Here is a 12,770-nt window from a genome sequence, read left to right as displayed (position 1 = left end):
AAGTTTCATTCTATTCCTACTTAGGTAATAGAAACAGAATACGACATCCACATTTTTTTGGCCTCAGTGCTGCTAGCATTATTTTTATTTTCGGGACTGCGAAATGCTTGTGTTTGGCTCATACATTCTTGTATAAGTGTGTGTCTCTATGTAATTATATTAATACACTATTTTACAGATATAATACCTATGAGTATGTTCCTAATCCACTTAAAAACTTTAAAAGGTAGGGTTACAATAAAGGTTAAAATAAAAATAAAAATAAGTTTGTTTCAGTGTTTAATTCATTGTGCCACATCGAGAATAATAAAAATTGCTCCATTAACTTTATTGTAGAAACTAAATATGTGAGTATAGCCGTAACAATCTATACTCATAATTTTGCTCTAAGTATTAACTTGCAGTGCTGAGTATTTTGTAGCATTTCTAATTTTTAAGGTGTTTTTTTAAGATCGCAAAAGTGTATACATCGAATATGCTGTTTGTAGAATCTGAAAATAAATCAGAGTATAATTTATTACTAACACGAAACTATAGTATTTTTAATAAATATGTTGCTCTGTTTTGTCAGCAGCAGAACCAGAACAATCAGGTTGACGACCTCCCTGGCGCAGTGGTGAGCGCTGTGGTCTTATTAGTGGGAGGTCCTGGGTTCGATTCCTGGCAGGGGTTTGGAATTTTATAATTTCTAAATTTCTGGTCTGGTCTGGTGGGAGGCTTCGGCCCTGGCTAGTTACCACCCTACCGGCAAAGCCGTGCCGCCAAGCGATTTAGCGTTCCGGTACGATGCCGTGTAGAAACCAAAGGGGTATGGGTTTAATAAAAACTGCCATACCCCTTCCAGGTTAGCCCGCTATCATCTTAGACTGCATCATCACTTACCATCAGGTGAGATTGCAGTCAAGGGCTAACTTGTATCTGAATAAAAAAAAAAAATCAGATCAGATCACATTTTATGACGTCATTTCACAAAAATCTGGAATTCTGCAGTGGGTTCTATATATTTTGCAATAATATGATGAATACTTACAGATACAAAGAGTTCCATATTAAAAGTCAGCATGCCTAGAGCTTCGAAGTTGATAGGGATCTGAGCCCTCGCGATGATGATAGCGATTGACCTCTTGATGCCTGTATCCTGTACCGACTCCCAGGGAATGCGGTATGCCACTGTCGCTACCTCCACAGCCTGCAAACACAAAAATAAAATAATAACCGGTCAAGTACAAGTCCCGCAAATTGCTAATGCGCGTGGTTGCAATTTTAGTGAAGTCAGCACTAGACTGAAGTTTCGAGCTGATGGTATATTTTTATTTCAGCTAACGTCAAAATGACGTCATTTCGATGTTAATGAGACATGGTTCCAGCACAATAGCAATTTGCGGGACTTTACGACACACTCATTCGATGGAGAAATCTCCCAGGAATGAACCACTTCAGAGCGCTAGTCAGAGCCTTCAAGAGGCTGTCTCAGAAGTACTAGCGCTTAGCAGGAACAATTACGCATTCTAGTGCGGACATTGACATGTGTGTGGCATTGTGGATTGAACATGCACATGTACAACCTAAAACTCCAAGACACGGATGTGTGAACGCTCTGTCAAGAGGATGCAGAAAGAGACGGATGTGTGTACGCTCTGTCAAGAGGATGCAGAAAGAGACGGATGTGTGAACGCTCTGTCAAGAGGATGCAGAAAGAGACGGATGTGTGTACGCTCTGTCAAGAGGATGCAGAAAGAGACGGATGTGTGAACGCTCTGTCAAGAGGATGCAGAAAGAGACGGATGTGTGTACGCTCTGTCAAGAGGATGCAGAAAGAGACGGATGTGTGAACGCTCTGTCAAGAGGATGCAGAAAGAGACGGATGTGTGAACGCTCTGTCAAGAGGATGCAGAAAGAGACGGATGTGTGTACGGTCTGTCAAGAGGATGCAGAAAGAGACGGATGTGTGAACGCTCTGTCAAGAGGATGCAGAAAGAGACGGATGTGTGTACGCTCTGTCAAGAGGATGCAGAAAGAGACGGATGTGTGTACGCTCTGTCAAGAGGATGCAGAAAGAGACGGATGTGTGAACGCTCTGTCAAGAGGATGCAGAAAGAGACGGATGTGTGAACGCTCTGTCAAGAGGATGCAGAAAGAGACGGATGTGTGTACGCTCTGTCAAGAGGATGCAGAAAGAGACGGATGTGTGAACGCTCTGTCAAGAGGATGCAGAAAGAGACGGATGTGTGTACGCTCTGTCAAGAGGATGCAGAAAGAGACGGATGTGTGTACGCTCTGTCAAGAGGATGCAGAAAGAGACGGATGTGTGTACGCTCTGTCAAGAGGATGCAGAAAGAGACGGATGTGTGAACGCTCTGTCAAGAGGATGCAGAAAGAGACGGATGTGTGTACGCTCTGTCAAGAGGATGCAGAAAGAGACGGATGTGTGAACGCTCTGTCAAGAGGATGCAGAAAGAGACGGATGTGTGAACGCTCTGTCAAGAGGATGCAGAAAGAGACGGATGTGTGTACGGTCTGTCAAGAGGATGCAGAAAGAGACGGATGTGTGAACGCTCTGTCAAGAGGATGCAGAAAGAGACGGATGTGTGTACGCTCTGTCAAGAGGATGCAGAAAGAGACGGATGTGTGTACGCTCTGTCAAGAGGATGCAGAAAGAGACGGATGTGTGAACGCTCTGTCAAGAGGATGCAGAAAGAGACGGATGTGTGAACGCTCTGTCAAGAGGATGCAGAAAGAGACGGATGTGTGTACGCTCTGTCAAGAGGATGCAGAAAGAGACGGATGTGTGAACGCTCTGTCAAGAGGATGCAGAAAGAGACGGATGTGTGAACGCTCTGTCAAGAGGATGCAGAAAGAGACGGATGTGTGAACGCTCTGTCAAGAGGATGCAGAAAGAGACGGATGTGTGAACGCTCTGTCAAGAGGATGCAGAAAGAGACGGATGTGTGAACGCTCTGTCAAGAGGATGCAGAAAGAGACGGATGTGTGTACGCTCTGTCAAGAGGATGCAGAAAGAGACGGATGTGTGAACGCTCTGTTAAGAGGATGCAGAAAGAGACGGATGTGTGTACGCTCTGTCAAGAGGATGCAGAAAGAGACGGATGTGTGTACGCTCTGTCAAGAGGATGCAGAAAGAGACGGATGTGTGTACGCTCTGTCAAGAGGATGCAGAAAGAGACGGATGTGTGAATGCTCTGTCAAGAGGATGCAGAAAGCGACGGATGTGTGAACGCTCTGTCAAGAGGATGCAGAAAGAGACGGATGTGTGTACGCTCTGTCAAGAGGATGCAGAAAGAGACGGATGTGTGAACGCTCTGTCAAGAGGATGCAGAAAGAGACGGATGTGTGTACGCTCTGTCAAGAGGATGCAGAAAGAGACGGATGTGTGAACGCTCTGTCAAGAGGATGCAGAAAGAGACGGATGTGTGAACGCTCTGTCAAGAGGATGCAGAAAGAGACGGATGTGTGTACGCTCTGTCAAGAGGATGCAGAAAGAGACGGATGTGTGAACGCTCTGTCAAGAGGATGCAGAAAGAGACGGATGTGTGTACGCTCTGTCAAGAGGATGCAGAAAGAGACGGATGTGTGAACGCTCTGTCAAGAGGATGCAGAAAGAGACGGATGTGTGTACGCTCTGTCAAGAGGATGCAGAAAGAGACGGATGTGTGAACGCTCTGTCAAGAGGATGCAGAAAGAGACGGATGTGTGTACGCTCTGTCAAGAGGATGCAGAAAGAGACGGATGTGTGAACGCTCTGTCAAGAGGATGCAGAAAGAGACGGATGTGTGTACGCTCTGTCAAGAGGATGCAGAAAGAGACGGATGTGTGAACGCTCTGTCAAGAGGATGCAGAAAGAGACGGATGTGTGTACGCTCTGTCAAGAGGATGCAGAAAGAGACGGATGTGTGAACGCTCTGTCAAGAGGATGCAGAAAGAGACGGATGTGTGAACGCTCTGTCAAGAGGATGCAGAAAGAGACGGATGTGTGAACGCTCTGTCAAGAGGATGCAGAAAGAGACGGATGTGTGAACGCTCTGTCAAGAGGATGCAGAAAGAGACGGATGTGTGAACGCTCTGTCAAGAGGATGCAGAAAGAGACGGATGTGTGAACGCTCTGTCAAGAGGATGCAGAAAGAGACGGATGTGTGTACGGTCTGTCAAGAGGATGCAGAAAGAGACGGATGTGTGAACGCTCTGTCAAGAGGATGCAGAAAGAGACGGATGTGTGTACGCTCTGTCAAGAGGATGCAGAAAGAGACGGATGTGTGAACGCTCTGTCAAGAGGATGCAGAAAGAGACGGATGTGTGAACGCTCTGTCAAGAGGATGCAGAAAGAGACGGATGTGTGTACGCTCTGTCAAGAGGATGCAGAAAGAGACGGATGTGTGTACGCTCTGTCAAGAGGATGCAGAAAGCGACGGATGTGTGAACGCTCTGTCAAGAGGATGCAGAAAGAGACGGATGTGTGTACGCTCTGTCAAGAGGATGCAGAAAGAGACGGATGTGTGAACGCTCTGTCAAGAGGATGCAGAAAGAGACGGATGTGTGTACGCTCTGTCAAGAGGATGCAGAAAGAGACGGATGTGTGAACGCTCTGTCAAGAGGATGCAGAAGAGACGGATGTGTGTACGCTCTGTCAAGAGGATGCAGAAAGAGACGGATGTGTGTACGCTCTGTCAAGAGGATGCAGAAAGAGACGGATGTGTGAACGCTCTGTCAAGAGGATGCAGAAAGAGACGGATGTGTGTACGCTCTGTCAAGAGGATGCAGAAAGAGACGGATGTGTGAACGCTCTGTCAAGAGGATGCAGAAAGAGACGGATGTGTGTACGCTCTGTCAAGAGGATGCAGAAAGAGACGGATGTGTGAACGCTCTGTCAAGAGGATGCAGAAAGAGACGGATGTGTGAACGCTCTGTCAAGAGGATGCAGAAAGAGACGGATGTGTGAACGCTCTGTCAAGAGGATGCAGAAAGAGACGGATGTGTGTACGCTCTGTCAAGAGGATGCAGAAAGAGACGGATGTGTGAACGCTCTGTCAAGAGGATGCAGAAAGAGACGGATGTGTGTACGCTCTGTCAAGAGGATGCAGAAAGAGACGGATGTGTGAACGCTCTGTCAAGAGGATGCAGAAAGAGACGGATGTGTGAACGCTCTGTCAAGAGGATGCAGAAAGAGACGGATGTGTGAACGCTCTGTCAAGAGGATGCAGAAAGAGACGGATGTGTGTACGCTCTGTCAAGAGGATGCAGAAGAGACGGATGTGTGAACGCTCTGTCAAGAGGATGCAGAAAGAGACGGATGTGTGTACGCTCTGTCAAGAGGATGCAGAAAGAGACGGATGTGTGTACGCTCTGTCAAGAGGATGCAGAAAGAGACGGATGTGTGTACGCTCTGTCAAGAGGATGCAGAAAGAGACGGATGTGTGAACGCTCTGTCAAGAGGATGCAGAAAGAGACGGATGTGTGTACGCTCTGTCAAGAGGATGCAGAAAGAGACGGATGTGTGAACGCTCTGTCAAGAGGATGCAGAAAGAGACGGATGTGTGTACGCTCTGTCAAGAGGATGCAGAAAGAGACGGATGTGTGAACGCTCTGTCAAGAGGATGCAGAAAGAGACGGATGTGTGTACGCTCTGTCAAGAGGATGCAGAAAGAGACGGATGTGTGAACGCTCTGTCAAGAGGATGCAGAAAGAGACGGATGTGTGAACGCTCTGTCAAGAGGATGCAGAAAGAGACGGATGTGTGAACGCTCTGTCAAGAGGATGCAGAAAGAGACGGATGTGTGAACGCTCTGTCAAGAGGATGCAGAAAGAGACGGATGTGTGAACGCTCTGTCAAGAGGATGCAGAAAGAGACGGATGTGTGAACGCTCTGTCAAGAGGATGCAGAAAGAGACGGATGTGTGAACGCTCTGTCAAGAGGATGCAGAAAGAGACGGATGTGTGAACGCTCTGTCAAGAGGATGCAGAAAGAGACGGATGTGTGAACGCTCTGTCAAGAGGATGCAGAAAGAGACGGATGTGTGAACGCTCTGTCAAGAGGATGCAGAAAGAGACGGATGTGTGAACGCTCTGTCAAGAGGATGCAGAAAGAGACGGATGTGTGAACGCTCTGTCAAGAGGATGCAGAAAGAGACGGATGTGTGAACGCTCTGTCTGTGTAGTGGAAATAGGTTTTTGTATGCAGAATCCAATGGCTTTACGTGCTCTCCGAGACACCGGGGCGTAACATGATGCTGATGATGGAACTTACATGATGAGTGACGTCAGAAGCCAGGTAGCAGGGCACATAGATGTGCACCGCCGTGGCCACAGCGTAGAAGTAGTACATTGCGTTTATATCCGCTTCCTGCAAAGTTTTCAATACAAGTAAGCCCATAACTGCGATCTCACCTGGTGGCAAGTGCTGATGCAGTCTAAGATTGGGAAGGGGTACCTCATCGATTACTACGCGACATCGTAGGTACCAGAAAATCAGGGGGTACCAGTAGGGAGGGGGGGGGGGGGGGGGGGGCACAAACGAAGTGACCCACCAGACGAGACCAAACAGACAAAAATTTGTAATTAATTTTTAGTTTGTGTGTTTAACATATTGTGTTGGATCAACAAATACATATTCTATCCTATTCTAAATTGCCGAGTCCAAGTCCCACGGACTCATACCAAGTAATTTGCTTCCTCGTTTTAATGCGCACTGTTCAAATATGGAATGTCCTGCAACAACATAAACATCCTGTCAGTAGGTTCAGCTGTATCTTTGAAAGTTTTCGTTAGACTTTGAGTCCAGTTGGAAATCCATGAAATTTCTGAAGCAGCGTAATCTAAACTCCGAGTTTCTATTGAAGAGGAAGTTCCTAACGCTCAATCAAAAAGTTTTACTTAGAGTGTACTTACAGCGTTACTCGTTATTTGAATCAGAGCCATTCCGATTTGCACGACCGCGTTGATGAATATTCCGACGAGCCAAACTTCGAAACACTTTTGGATTTTTGCGATCAATCTAAAAAGTTGACATCCGTTAATTTTATCAGCCCTAATAGCCTAGTTGTTAAGATGTCCGTTTCCTACTCGGGAGGTTGGGGGAATCCCGGGCATGCAACTTTTAACTTCAACGCAATTGAATAGGGCAATTTTGCACTTGGTTTAATAAATCAACTAAGTTCACATGATAGAAATATAGAGCATCACTCGAAGGTTATGTAAATAAACTGCTGACGCCCGCGACTTCGTCCGTGTGGAATAAGGTTTTCAAAAATCCCATGAAAACGCTTTAATTTTCCGGGATAAAGAGTAGCATATGTCACTCTCCAGGTCTTTATCTATACCCATACAAAAAAATCACGTCAATCCGTTGCACTGTTGGGACGTGATTGAAGGACAACCCAACAAAGAAACACACTTTTGCATTTATAATAAGGGTATACTGATTCTATATCCACGGGAAACCAGGTTAGATAATAATTACCTCATAACTGCACAATGCTCGTCCACAAAGTGGGCTATATTGGCCTTTATTGTAGGTACATCATCCAGGTCGTCTAGAATGTTCTGTAGGTTGTGCCTGAATAGTTTAATTCTGAGGGACACATGCAATATGCACACTGAGAACATGCCATCATAACCTTAAAAAAATATACATACCCAATTTTTTAAAAATACTTCAGTACTCTCTCTCTCTCTGTCTCTCTTTTTATTATTTCATAATATTATATAATACTTACGTGATTATCTAAATATATAAAAGGAAAAGGTGACTGATTGATCTATCAACACACAACTCAAACTACTGGACGGATCGGGCTGAAATTTGGCATACAGATAGCTGTTATGACGTAGGTATCTCTTGAAAAGAGCAACCGCCGAGTTTCTTGCTGGTTTTTCTCAGTAGGAACGGCATTCCGAACCAGTGGTAAATTAAACTAGTAGACGATTCAAAAGCACTTGTAAAAGTTTACTTGAATAAAAACCTGTTCTAAGTATTCTAATCCGCTAAGAAAGGATTTTTGAAAATTCAACCCCTAAGGGGGTGAAATAGGGGTTTGAAATTTGTGTAGTCGAAGTCGCGAGCATAAGCTAGTTAATAACTAAAAGGATTTACGTTTCGAAAGGTAAGAGGTGAGTTTACCCGAAAATCCAAGAAAGACAACCCAAACTATATACAGCGAGTAAATCGATACCGCTTCGAAGTAAGGCGTCTCGTACTTCTGCTCTTCGGTCAGGAAGATCATGGCCGTCTCATGCACCATGAAGCGCTTGGGCTCATCCGACAGCATCTGTGAGTAGATGGTGCACGCACAGGCCAGCACCGGGTAAGAGGACGCAGTCACCGCCAAAATAACTACAATAAAATAAGTAGGTACAGGTAGGTACAAAATATCGACAAGATATTATGGTCAACAAAAATTTTCACGGTTTTGGAACCAAATAAATCAGCGCCACCTCTTAATAGATTACTAATGAACGACCCGTAGGGCGATTGTCTAAAACATGCATCAATCATTATTACAATCTCAATTGTTCTGATTGGCTGAATTTGTGCGATTCTTGTTGCAACAAAGCATTGAAGCCAATAGTGAGCGGGTGTTAACCAATCAGAGATGATTGCGATCGTGACATTGTAGCTGTCATTCTCCCGCAATCGCGCAGCTGGATTTCAAACGGCTGCGCGATTGCGGGAGAATGACAGCTACAATGTCACGATCGCAATCATCTCTGATTGGTTAACGTTCGCTCACTATTGGCTACAATGCATTGTTGCAACAAGAATCGCACAAATTCAGCCAATCAGAACAATTGAGATTGTAATAATGATTGATGCAGGTTTTAGACAATCGCCCTACAGACGTCACTGAGGTTGCATTGATGCTAAAGCACCACTGAGTCGGTGCCATTTTGTATGTTCAATAGCCCTGTCCATACGAAGTAATATATATAAGTCAATGGTAAGTACCTAATACTAGCTCCTATTCGGGAGGTCGGGGGTTTGAACTCGGGCAAGCACTTCTAACTTTTCGGAGTGTTTAATGTGCGTTTTACACAATTGAAATTTATAATTTCAAAATTTTCTCTGATCTGGTCTGTCTGGTGGGGGGCTTCGGCCCTGGCTAGTTACCACTCTATCGAAGTCACGGGTATCAGCATAAGTTAATTTACGCTATACCATATAAATTCGAAAGTGTGATTTATATAATTTTTGGGATGGGTAACAAATCACCCATATTTTAAAAAAAAGCCGTGCCACCAAGCGGTATAGCGTTCCGGTACGGCTTCCAGGTTAGCCCACTTCTATCTTACACTGCATCATCACTTACCACCAGGTGAGATTGCAGTCAAGGGCTAACTTGTATATGATAAAACTTGCATGCCTGAGAGTTCATAATGTTCTCAAAGGTGCGTGAAGTCTGTCAACCCGCACTGAACCAGCGTGGCGGACTGTGATCTAACCCGTCCACATTCTGAGAGGAGCCCCGTACTCAGTAGTGGTCCGGTGAAGGGTTGATCATTATGATAATAAAAATCGTATTATACTTTACCAATCCATATTTTCTCGAGGGTCTTCGTAGTTTTGATGGTGTCTGTCACAATGTGTTGGCAGTCTGTTGGTAAGTCGTTGAAGGTTTCGTAGTCTTCGTTTATCTCATCGATTATCTCTCGCAGCTCCTTCTTTCGGATTATCGTCAGGATGAGCTGCGGAGGATCAGGAAAATTTATTCCATCTAATAATCTCGAGAAAAGCTGAACCGATTTCGCTAATTCTTTTTTCATGATATTCCTTGAAGTACGGGGTTGGTTCTTTCGTTGGTTGGTTGGTTCGGAGAGAAAAATTTAAAAAAAAATCTGAAAAAGAATCGACTGTTAGGCGGTACGAAGTTCGCCGGGGCAGCTAGTCTAAATATAATTAAAGGAAAAGGTGGCTGACTGACTGACTGATCTATCAACGCACAGCTCAAACTACTTGACAGATCGGGCTGAAATTTGGCATGCAGATAACTATTATGATGTAGGCATCTGCTAAGAAAGGATTTTTGAAACTTCAACCTCTAAGGGAGTGAAATAGGGGTTTGAAATTTGCGTAGTCCACGCGGACGAAGTCGCGAGCATAAGCTAGTACATAATAAACACCAATTGTTGGATAGATCAAGCGATACTTTGTGTAAACGAGGAAATACTTCATCGTCATTCAACAACCGATAGACGTCCACTGCTGGACATAGGTCTCTTGTAGGGACTTCCACACGCCAGTATCTTGCGCCGCCTGAATGCAGCGGCTCCCTGCGACTCACCTGATGTCGACCGTCCACCTAGTGGGGGATTTTCCAGCGCTGCGCTTTCGGGTACATGGTCGCCATTCCAGAAAAATAATTTCGAAATTCCTCAGTGCTTGAAGACCAAAGTCTTCGGACAGTGCGTGTTGCCAGTGATGACATATGGATCCGAGACATGGTCGCTAACTATGGGCCTCATAAGAAAGCTCAGAGTCACTCAGCGGGCGATGGAGAGAGCTAATGCTTGGAGTTTCTCTACGTGATCAAATCAGAAATGAGGAGGTCCGTAGAAGAACCAGATTAACAACAAGCTTAATCCATACTAATATTATAAATGCGAAAGTGTGTCTGTCTGTCTGCTAGCTTTTCACGGCCAATTTTGGTGAAATTTGGTACCGAGTTAGCTTAGGTATCCCGGGAAAGGACATAGGCTACTTTTTATCCCGAAAAAGCTAAGAGTTCCCACGGGATTTTAAAAAAACCCTCAATCCACGCGGGCGAAGTCGCGGGCATCATCTAGTTGCACCTGCCTGGGCATGCACCGCCCGCCCTCCCTATGGCTTAAAGGCCACAATGTCATCCATTTTTTTTTTTAAAGAATATTAGCCATGTTAAATGACTAATATTCCCCTTTCCTCTCCAACTAAGCGTCAGGCTTGTGCTAGGAGTAGGTACGACAATAGTGCAACGGGCGGGGTTTGAACCGTCGATCTTTCGGTTTTCAGTCCACTCCTTTACCGGTTGAGCTATTGAGGCTCGAAATAATAAAAAATATGACGAGCAATATACAATAGAGTGGGTACCTTAATGATGGTAAAGACGAGGGATACCATGATGATGGACTGGCGCACCAAGTTGGCCATGTCGCCGCGCAGGATGCGCGAGCGCATGTCGGCGCTCACGATCACCAGCGATGGCACTGTGCTCAGGATAAATACAGCTGGATGGATGGAAGAAATCCTTATTAAGTTTAACAAGTTGTATTTAAAAAGAAATAGCGAGCAAAGATAATAAGTATTTATTTGTGAATGACGGAGGAGCAAGACCAGGGACCCTGAGATACAGGTTTTGCAAACTTACTTCAGGGTCCCTGTCACATTTTTTTTAAAAGTGTTTACGCTGCCTAAGGACATTTGCAGCACCAGAGGAACGCCAATGCGTGGCTGACATTCCAAGAATTTGACGAATGATGCAGCAGCGGTCTCCACGTTAATGGACCCAATGCCACAGGCATTACAGCATTCGATGGAATTGAGTATAGACAACATACGAATACGAACTAGCCAAACTAATAAGACTTAACTGTTGAGCGAAATAAGCACCAGCTCTAGGGTCACCAGATGCGTGGATCAGCTTTTGGGACACGACGCAGTTTATAAAAGCTTTCGTGTCTGATGCCATGCCATGATGCCATGGGCCCAGAGTCTCAAACGCAAGCGCCGCGAATACATAGTCCTTACTAATGACTGAGTATGAACAGACTCGGCTGATGCAGCCGCTTTTCGGCACGAGGTATTAGCGCCGGTGCATTGGGCACAATGCCCATAAATGACCATTTGGACGGCGTATACTTTTTGTAAATATAAAGGAGATCGCCCGTAAACGGGCCCTCTTTTGTGGCGTCGTGTCAAAACTTAAATTTTTTTTTTAAATGTGTTATTTTTTTACGATTATGTTTTATAACGACTTTTTTTCACTCTATTATTGAAAATATCCACAATTACAGTTAGAATCGTAAACATGCATTTATTTTGAAGAAGTATTGATTAAATATAACCTCAATATCAGCAATATAAAAAATAAGATTTCTTTATAACCAGGGTGAATAAATAGAAATCGTTTGCAGAATATGAAGAGTTAATTATTTGTCTACAAAATAAAATTAAAACCATGGTGACATAACAATTATATTAGGGGCTAGCTAGCTAGGGCCAAAGCTCCTAAGAAAATGGGCAATCTCTTTTTTTAGTGATAAGTTTTCTTTTGTATTTAAGTTATGATATCAAATTTATAACTAATAACCTAAATAACTCACCGATAAACCTCTTCCTCTTCCGGTCAGTGCGCGGGTTGGGATACATCATAGACAGCGTGAGGAAAAACATATACATAGTGTATGTTTCCATCAGGCTCTTGAATCTCTTGCCATTTTCACCTGAGACATAGAGCACAGAAAGAAAAGCTTTTATTCAAACGAACTTTGGAAAAGGGGCTTTCTAGGTACCACTGCACTGGTTTGGAATACCTTCCTGCTGAGAACAACCGGCAAGCGACATTTTAATAATTGATAGTTGACTGAGATAGTTGATAATAATCTGTTAATGATAATAATAATCTGTCTTGACCCGTGCTCAGTAGTTGACTGGCAATCGTGAATCATCATGATAATGTTCATATATTTTACCCACCAGTTTGCAGATCGACTCAAAAGAGTTATTAATAAAAATGTAATTAAAGGTATGAAAAATCATACTTATTGGCGGCGTAGTAATTTTCCGTTTA

At 44.3% G+C, this 12,770-nt stretch overlaps 1 protein-coding gene across 1 annotated transcript; it reads right to left on the bottom strand.

Annotated features, from left to right (window-relative positions):
- Positions 1-394: 394 nt before the first annotated feature.
- LOC117987807 (odorant receptor 10-like) lies at positions 395-12,421 on the bottom strand. Its single transcript, XM_034974872.2, has 9 exons — positions 12,304-12,421; positions 11,072-11,208; positions 9,537-9,690; positions 8,129-8,341; positions 7,469-7,625; positions 6,898-7,003; positions 6,257-6,352; positions 1,031-1,189; positions 395-491 (listed from the first exon to the last, which is right to left on the bottom strand). Exons 1-9 carry the CDS (start codon positions 12,392-12,394, stop codon positions 447-449), a joined length of 1,158 nt encoding a protein of 385 aa, XP_034830763.2. The 5' UTR covers positions 12,395-12,421; the 3' UTR covers positions 395-446.
- Positions 12,422-12,770: the final 349 nt, after the last annotated feature.

Source organism: Maniola hyperantus, chromosome 13 (genome assembly GCF_902806685.2).
Source record: "Maniola hyperantus chromosome 13, iAphHyp1.2, whole genome shotgun sequence".
Classification (NCBI taxonomy): domain Eukaryota; kingdom Metazoa; phylum Arthropoda; class Insecta; order Lepidoptera; family Nymphalidae; genus Maniola; species Maniola hyperantus.
This window is presented reverse-complemented; position numbering and strand designations above follow the sequence as displayed.